We start from the raw sequence: 9528 nt of genomic DNA on the forward strand, positions 1-9528 counted from the left end.
CCTTAATGCTAAACAAATGATCCACAGTTATCGAGCAACAACACGACACACGGTTCTATTCACCAACAAAACCTGTACACGTAGGTTTTGAGTTCAGAGAGACTGGAGTGACGAACGGAATTATCACGATGAAAAGCGTGATGACATGAAGATCACGAAGCTGTTTACACTTTAACTTCATTCTGAGCTCCACAGCTGGCCTGTGATTCGCTGAGGGTATTTAACTGTTCACTGATTGGCCAGGCTCTGCCCCGCCTGTGGAACGCTCCATTTCACAGAGGTTGGGGTGGGGGACTTTTCCTCAAAGACATTTACACTTTTAACAAATACAGCAGGCATTGCCTTTTGTTCAGACGTGTCGGAAGTACTATCTTCTGTTGTTAAACGGGTGTAAAACTGCGACAACGTGTTGGAAGTGAAACACAATGTGACATTAAAAAATAAACCTCACCCCCGCAAACAGTTAGTGGTGGCCGGCGTGGAGTCACCCAGTTGCTGCTGTGTCCATCAGCTCTGCTATAATCGATATCTGATCGGCTATTTGCCTGTGTTGGACGGTTCATCGACTCCGTGTCTCTCGTGTCTCCGTGTGGCCAGCCTGCACTGGGACCATGCTCCGTGTGAGGTCCGCGGTGTGTCGCTCCTGGAGGGGGTAGGTATCAACTGTCGCCTCACATGAGTCTACACGAGACTCCTGCTACACGCTAATGTTAAGCTATTCTCTCTGCATTATATTGTGTTCTTGTTGTATTTTTATTTGCTTCCTTCACTTGCTGCTTAAAGTGCCTTAGATTTGTGTTACTTATTTATCTACTTTATATTTCATTAGTATTTTGTGGCGTTCATGTGGACAGCAAAGTTCATTGTACAGGGAAACACGTTTCCTAACTGTGCATATGACAAATAAACACTTTGACATTTGACCTTGCCTCTTTAACCAGAGGTTTTAGTTATACCTGTTAGCTGAAGTAAACAGCGGTGACCATGTGGCCATGTGCGTGGTGGAAAGGAACTGAAGTACAATTTTGTACTTGTATATTTTAATTTTGTGCTACTGCATACTTTGACTTCACTACGTTTTCAAGCCAAATATTGTACTTTTTACTTCATTACATTTATTTCATCACTTTAGTTCCTAGTTACTTTTAATAATCTGATTACTAATACAACATATATCATAATCATAAAACTTTGTTTATTCCTGGTGGAACATTCACAAGCTACCCAGCAATGTGTAAAGTCATTCAAAATGTAAGCATGTAAAGTAGTTACATGGCTTTACGTTACCTTAAATGTGATGTGCACAGTCATTATAACACAATAAATAACATGAAATACATTCATGTGTAATGTGCTACATAATGAATACTTTAGCTGCTTTAAGTATATTTTGATAATACTTTTTTTACTTAGGTAAATTTTTACAGAGATCAGGTATTTTTACAATATGATATTGCTACTTTTGCTTAAGTAAAGAATCTGAGTACTTCTTCCACCACTGCACCTAACTGGTTGTGTAACCAGGTCGTCAGGTGGCGCAACCATGTTAAGATGAGCTGAAATGCTGCAACACCTCACACAGGTGCAGGGCAGGTGGACATCACAAGGTAGTAGTAGTCTGCAGGGTATTTCATGGCAAACACAAATAAATACCAGCTCAAATCCTAGAAAACAATGCACATTCACCAAATGTATAGGTTGAGTAGTGGGCTCATGTCATGAATTATGCAGATTGAGATGCAGAGCTGCAGCATTAGTTGGTCTATCATCTGGCAGTCTGATAATTATTGAAGTTGTTACCTGAAGTGTCCATAGATGATTAGTCAGTTAATCAGATGATTGAATGTCGATTAGTCTGTTAATTGCTGAAACATCTGATCTGTGATGTGCAAGGCAGGATCTCTTTTTTTTTTTTTTTTTTTTGTAGCGATGAAAGTAGTATTTGCATCTTTAATGTCAGTAAAATTAGTATTACCACACATTAAAAATAATCTTAATCAGTTAAACGTATGTGAGTATGTTTAGGAAAATGCAAATAAAATATTAAAAGTATCTATGAGGCATATGGAATAGTATTACTGGTGCCTTCATGTACTGTTGCTTTCGGTTAGAGTGGAGCTACTTTGAGCTGTAGCTCATTTGCCTCATGATAGATTCATCTGCTGATTCTTTTCTCTTTTTATTGATTTGATTGTTGGATTTGTGAAATGTTAGAAAATAATGAAAGCTTCATGACGTCTGAACAGTCTGAACCTCAGAATGATCAAAAATAGATACAAATGATTGACTCAGGTGCACCTGCCCTCTGGCCACAGGGGTTTGTACCTGAGACTGTTAGCAGCAGCAGCAGCAGCAGCACGGCCGTGGAGAAGAAAGGACTGTGTATTTTGTCTGCCCTCATTCGTATAGTTTTAACTTTGAAAGCTGGTGACTTGAATTGGCTCGCTGGGACAGCTAAAGCCTTGTTTGGGCCTCACACGCACTGTGGAGTGGAGTTTTACATAGAAGGGCGGTGTGTGTATTTCACCCTCATTTCTTCTAGCATGGTCGCCTTCTGGGTGGACACCTTCAGTGCCGATGTGAGGAGCAGGAAACCTACAGTGACCAGGACCGATTCTCACGGACATCCACATTGTTCTGGTTCTTAGAACCAACACTTTGTCTTGTTTTTGTCACACCTGTACAAACTCCCCTGACTCCAGATGTTTGACATCTGTCTGTCCTGGTTTCCAGGCTGCAGAGGCTCAGCAGCAGCTCAGTCAGGGAGAGAAGTTTGTCTGTGTTGTAGGAACACAGTGTATGTGAGGATGTCTGTCCGAGCAGCAGCTGCCTGTCCACCCCCACCCCCTCCTCCACTGTTGGCTTTCACCTTCAGGTCAGAAAGCTTACTCTGGTGTAGTTAATCATCTGTGAAGGATCTGCTCTGGGGTCACTGTCAGGGTAACTGAATTGAGCATGAAAAGTTTTTCATTAGAAAACCACAGCTCTAATTTTGCCCCATTTCAAGAAAATGTCTAAAGGTCAGTGAAGAAGAAAGTCTAACATGGCTGTAGCAGCTAACGCCTGATCTGTCAGAGTCAGGCCTTAGCTGATTCATTTGAACTTTTCACACCTCAAAGTGAAAACTTGTTTTGTCTGACAAACACTTAAAAAAGCAAAAGAGGGTGTCTTTGGTATGCAGGCATCTGCTTTGTTCGGGTTTCTAACTGGGACATGAAACGTTTGGGAGCCAGAGCATTAACTGAAGATAAAAACTGACCTCAGCTCATTGATTAGCATGCGGTGTGCTCATCAAACTGGTAATCAAAGTCAAACCCTGAGCTCTCGTCTGTTCGTTAAAGGAGGTCAACACCCTCCCGCCGTGACCAAGAGGTTCCTGACTGGTTAAAGTCAGCTCAGGTGATGCAGCGGCTCCATTCAGACTGGAAACACTGGGAGTGAATACAGAATCTCTCTGTTTGTCTCCTAAGGTTTAGGAGCTTCCCCTGTGCAGCTGTGGCGGTGAAAAATGAGCCAATCCTGGAGTTCAGAGAGGGGAGTGCAGAACGGAAAGAGCTGCTGAAGGTGAGAAGGAGGTTGATTTCCCAGCAGTCACGGATATGGGCTGACTGTAACACTCCCTGAACACGAGCTGTAACTCGGTTTCTATTTACTTAGGCCTTGGACAGTCTGAAGGGGAAGACGGAGGAGATTCCATGTGTGGTCGGAGACGAACATGTGTGGACCAGTGACATCAGATATCAGTTATCTGTGAGTCTTGCTCTGTGGCCTGTTGCTCCACAGGGAATCACTACTGAGACGTCCTGTACAGCTGGTGAAATGTTCTCTGTCAGAGAAACATCCAGTCTGCTGCAGCTGAGCTGGACTGAGTGTGACGCTCCAGTGTTTTTCCTGCCTACTTCTGTAATACTGGTGTACGATAAACTTTCTTTTTCTTTTCAAAGCCGTTCAACCACTCACACAAGGTGGCACAGTTCTGCTATGCTGACAAGGTGAGTTATGTTTCACTGAACCACGCTGTAGCATATTTATAACAACCCCCCAAATCTAATGTTAACACAAAAATGTAGGCCTTTAAAACAACTTTTAAATGAGATCAGAGGCAGATTTGTTACATGTCAGGCAACAAATCTGAGATAATCGTTATAGGTTTTGCTCTGTTGGACCATGTCCTGACTGACATTCATGAACTGATATACTGAAGTAGTAGTGAAGTAGTTGACCAGTCTAGATAAGTCCAGAATATGTGTTTAAGGCTGTGTGAACAGTCAGTTTTTTTCAAATTCAGATTAATTTTATTTTTATTTGTCTCAGGACACTTTACAAAGTACGGTCTAGACCTTACTGTTATTATAGGAAAAACCCAATAGAGTTTTGAAAGCTCTTTTGAAAATGAATAAATACAACTTGAAGGAATCATTGACAGAATGCAGGTCAGAAGGTTATAAGAAGCTGCTGTCAGGGATTAAAATCTATCCTTCTTTAACTGTTTAGGCTTCAACACTAGAACCAACTCGTCCTCAGTACAGGCTGCTGTTTTTATAAAGTGTAACTTCATGGGTTATATGTTGCTGTTTTTTTTTTTTTTTTTTTGTTTGCTTGCTTGTTTGTTTTCCACGGGAACTTGTAATGAGCTGTACGGGCCAAGCCTCTACCGACTGTTTGTTTCTGCGTGAATGTGCCGATACAGGAGCTGATCAACAAAGCCATCCTGGCGTCTGTAGCAGCGAGGATGGAGTGGGACCTAAAGCCGGTCCAGGACAGAGCCCAGATCTTCTGTAAGGCAGCTGACATCATCAGTGGACCCAAGAGAGCCGAGCTCCTTGCCAAGACCATGATCGGACAGGTGCAAGAGACATGATGAGAGCCAAATAGGGCGGATGTGGCTCAGGGGTCGGCGGTTTGATTCCCGTTCTCCCCAGTCCACATGTCGAGGTGTCCTTGGGCAAAATGCTGAACCCCAAGTTGCTCCTGGTGTTTGTGTGAATGGGTGGATGTGTGAATCTGTAAAGCGTTTTGTCCAGGTGTGATAGAAAGTGCTAAACAAGTTCAGTCCCTTTACCATTTAAATGACTGGTTTTCAGAGTGATCGGCCTTGACTGGTGTCCAGCCAGTCACTCTAAGATTTCAGATTCTGTGTCAGTCAGAGTTAGAGGCACAATGGTCCACATCACGCAGACCAAAACATAGCATGTGCAGCGCGTAGCTGTGTTCACAGCCATGTGTTATTTGACATGTTACAAAGTGTGAGTATTTCTGTGTGTCCTGGTTTTGGGCCTCAGGGTAAGACGGTGGTCCAGGCAGAGATCGATGCTGCTGCAGAGCTGATCGACTTCTTCAGATTTAATAGCAAGCACGCGGTCGAGCTACAGGAACAACAGCCATTAGACGCTGGGGGAAGCACCAACACCATGTTGTACCGTGGCCTGGAGGTACAACCCATCACATGCTAATGCTGTGTACTACCGTGTTTGTCCACTGTACTGCCAAGGAAAACTGATGACCATGGTACAAAATCAAGTTTTGCCTTTAAATGGACAGCGTACCGTAATGCTTTGGGTCTATAAACCAGTCTGGCTGTGGTTCAGTGATACCGAGTCTGGTGTAACAGGTCTCCACCCCTCATCTCACTTTATTCATTAGATTCCCATCAGCTGCTCTTCCTGGCTCAAAGACACAAATGAAACGGTACATACGTAGCCCCAGTAACAGATCTGTGTACAGGTGTTATAGCCTGGCATTAAATTAGGAGGAGTAGGAGGGAGGTGTGTCAGGGGAGACTGGCAGTAAGTTCACCCTTTGACATGTACACACAGTCCCATTAAAACCACAGCTCTGCATTTGTCACTGCCCTTGTTTGTGGTTTTGATCAAATAGATTTACCTCCACTGGTGCCGTCATTGTGGTTTGTGTCAGATTTTTGGCAACACTCCATAGTGTGGCTACACACTCGTCTTGTGGCTTCAGCCAGGACGGACCTGTGGAACCTCACTACCATGAGGTCAGTCAGCTGACGAAGAGAAACAGAATTTCATGAGGGTCATATATCCAAGCTACTTTCTTGTACTCATTCAAAACAGCTCAGAGCCAGAAGATGAAATACCCACATTAAACCTGGTCTCACTTCATCAGTTATAAAGGCTGTAGCTCGTCCTCTGAGTATGACAAATATGCAACAAGAGGTATTGAACAGATGCTGTTCCTCCGGATGCAGGAGACAGACACACATTTATACACTGCTGCAGATTATTTTGTACAAGATCTGCCTTTTCTGCTTCTAACAGAAGGAAACAAGCATCAATTGCGTTCTTATTAATGTTTGTCTCTCCCCACCTTTCCTCAGGGCTTTGTAGCAGCTGTAGCTCCTTTCAACTTCACTGCCATTGGTGGAAACCTGGCAAGTACCCCGGCTCTGATGGTGAGTGTTTCCTGCACTGGTTAACGGGCGATAGGGTGTTTTCTGATGCGTTACAAGTGATGACTTGCAGAATAGTTAACTGTTGCTGGCCGTAGACCTGTAGCAGATAATGAATTATGTTTTAGCTAACAAGGGACAAGTAAGGAGCCTCAAAGCGTTTTATAATTCAGGTCTTTGTAGTATTTGTACCCACGGCATTATGTGGTCAACATGTGAGTGGGTCCAGTCTTGTGCTTTATGGCCAAATACCTGCAGAGCTAATGACATTCCCATCAGCCTCAGCTTTGTGCTGATTAGCAAATGTTAGCATGCTAGCATGTTAAATCAATGTGGTGAACATTACGGTGAACGCTGGCCAAGAAGGCTCAAACACACCTCTACTTCCTCCACAAACTGAGGAGAGCCAGTGCCCCACCCCCCATCATGCGCTCCTCCTACCCGGGCACCACTGAGAGCATCATCACTGGCTGCATCACTGTGTGGTACGGAGCCTGTACTGCCTCCTGCAGAAGGACCCTGCAACACATAGTGAAAACAGCCAGCAAGATCATCGGCATCCCTCTGCCTTCCCTTACGGACATCTTCAACACCCGCCTCACCCACAGAGCCATCAGCGTTGCTGATGACACCTCCCACCCCGCACACTCCCACTTCAGACTCCTGCCTCAGGGAGAAGGTATTGGAGTCTTCAGGCCTACTCCACCAGATGTACAAACAACCTCATCCTCCAGGCTGTGAGGATCCTGAACACTGTCCTTTACCCCCCCCGGCCCCTGGACTGTGACCCAACGCAGAACATAAAGAGACTACCTCTGCTATTTTGCACAAACCCACTACATTCCACCTTCTTGTTATATTACATGTGAATCTGCTGCTGACTGTTTTTACCACCATATCAGCTTCTGTTGGCACTTTGCACTACTGTCACTGATTGTACAGGGTTTGAGTCATAGCCTACTAGGTTGTACCGTTTAGTTTCATCCTAATCACTTTGACTGAGTTTTCTTATTCTTTTTTAGTCTATTTTTACTCTACTTTTCTTCTATTTTAGTTTCTTAAATGGTATGGCATTCAGTACTAGGTGAGAGAGAAACTTATTTTGATTTTCTGTATGTCCTGCACATATAGTGAATTGACAATAAAAATCTTTGATCTTTGCTGAACATCAGTAGGTTAGCATTTGGCTCCAAGCGCCACTGTGTGTGAGCACAGCATTGCAGAGCTGCTCACATGGCGTTGCTGATTGGTTAAAGGGCGAGTAAGAATAATGGCTTCTGATGTTAGTGATGGTTCCACAGGTGGACAGTCTAACCTACTGTTACTGCCATGCCTTATAATGAATATTATTGACAGTCAGTCAGTAAACAGACTCATGCTGAAGAGATTTTGCTGTGTGGGGAGAAAGCTTTGCTTGCACAGTCGTCTGTGGTTCGATGTGATTTGAGCCGTCATCTGTTGCTGTTTGTTGTGACTCTGGAGCCGTTCCTGTTTTCCAGGGTAATGTAGTCCTGTGGAAGCCCAGTGACATGGCCATTTCTGCGAGCTACGCTGTCTACACAGTGCTGAGGGAGTGTGGTCTACCCCCACACATCATCCAGTTCCTGCCAGCCAACGGCCCGGTGTTCGGAGACACCATCACCTCCTCCGAGCACCTGGCAGGCATCAACTTCACCGGCAGTGTTCCGTAAGGAGCTTCATTAGTATGAGTGGGGCCAGCCTGGATGCTAGGTTACTGTATGTAGTGCTGCTGGCTTTGTGGAGACAGTCCTGATGTTCAGCTCAACACCAGGTATGAAGAAAACAACAGACTCGGGCTCTGTTTCCTCTGATGACGTGGCACAAAGCAGCTGCTGGTGCTTCTGGAAAATGTGTCTTAGTCTGTGTCCACATCCCAGCCGAAGTGTCCCAGACCTGATGTGTCCACAAAAGTTTGAAGAGGCCAAACCAGATGTCCTCAGATTAGATCTGATCCGAGTCCTGTGTATGTGCTCTTAGATCCGATTCCTCTCTGACTGTGCGAGCGCCGTCAGATCAGAATCCATGTGGTCGTTTTAACATCTCCTCTTCTGCACATACGCCATTCAGTTGTTTAAATCCCTGCAGTGTGTGAGGGCAGCATGACACACAGTATGTTGACATGACTGTGTTCACCCTCATTAACACCTGAATATACGCACACACACACCTGTGCACAGGTCTAAGTAATGAAGGAAACATCAGGTCACATAGTTCAGTGTATTTTCAGTAAAGCTGCTGCATCACAGTCTCAGTGTGATATGAACATGTTCAGCGTGAGACCCAGTGAAACTGAAACAGTGTCGAGATGATGTGATGGTGTGAACAGCTTCATCAGACTGTTTCTGAAGCTGATCAAATCTGTGTTTCAGGACGTTTAAGCGTCTTTGGAAGCAGGTGGCCCAGAACCTGGACACCTACAGGACCTTCCCTCGACTGGCTGGAGGTGAGCACGCCTCAGACACTGACCATCAGTGTTAGATTAAAAACCATGCCGGGGAAACAGCATTCATTCAGACAGGCGCTCACATGACACACAAAACTGTTCAGATGTGCATGTTGCACATTTTGTAAATAAGGGTTCTGACAAGTTAGGAACAGCTGTTCTCTTTAGATGTTGACAACCAACTCCTTTAACATCTGAGTTCACACAGATGTTTGCCCCATTTAACGATGCCACATGTTGCAGCTTGAAAATGTAATGGTTGATCATTTGTTTTGTCTCCTTGACGTCGAACATTTCAACCAATCAGCAGCTGTTGGCAAATCATTCCACATCTGACTGATGTCAAACCGAATCTAGACTGAGACTTTTTTTTTTTAACCACACTGAAGCTGCCGCCCACATAGTTTTCACTTTAGGCTAAATAAATAAAGTTTAACTTCTCAGTTTGTGAATGTAACAAAGTATAAAGAGTCAGGAACCAGAAAAATAACATCAGCACCTGGACAATGTGAAACTCTGCAGTGATGATCAGTTAAAATCAAGATCTTTATTGTCAGTTCCCTACATGTGCAGGACATACAGAAAAATCAAAATATTGTTTCTCTCTCACCTAATGTTGAATGCCCATACCATTTTTTTTTTTTTTTGG

The 9528-nt window shown here is 44.2% G+C and overlaps 1 protein-coding gene across 1 annotated transcript in view; it reads left to right on the forward strand.

The window, feature by feature from the left end:
- The first annotated feature begins 263 nt into the window (after positions 1-263).
- aldh4a1 (aldehyde dehydrogenase 4 family, member A1) overlaps positions 264-9528 on the forward strand; it is a 16485-nt gene continuing 7220 nt past the window's right edge. The window contains exons 1-9 of the mRNA XM_020612192.1: positions 264-652; positions 3471-3564; positions 3658-3750; positions 3945-3992; positions 4691-4846; positions 5283-5432; positions 6344-6418; positions 7915-8102; positions 8806-8879. Of these exons, the coding sequence (XP_020467848.1) occupies positions 612-652; positions 3471-3564; positions 3658-3750; positions 3945-3992; positions 4691-4846; positions 5283-5432; positions 6344-6418; positions 7915-8102; positions 8806-8879 (919 nt within the window). The 5' untranslated portion in view covers positions 264-611. The remainder of the gene's footprint in view (positions 653-3470; positions 3565-3657; positions 3751-3944; positions 3993-4690; positions 4847-5282; positions 5433-6343; positions 6419-7914; positions 8103-8805; positions 8880-9528) is intronic.

The sequence above is a fragment of the Monopterus albus genome, unplaced genomic scaffold (genome assembly GCF_001952655.1).
Source record: "Monopterus albus unplaced genomic scaffold, M_albus_1.0 scaffold121.1, whole genome shotgun sequence".
NCBI lineage: Eukaryota > Metazoa > Chordata > Actinopteri > Synbranchiformes > Synbranchidae > Monopterus > Monopterus albus.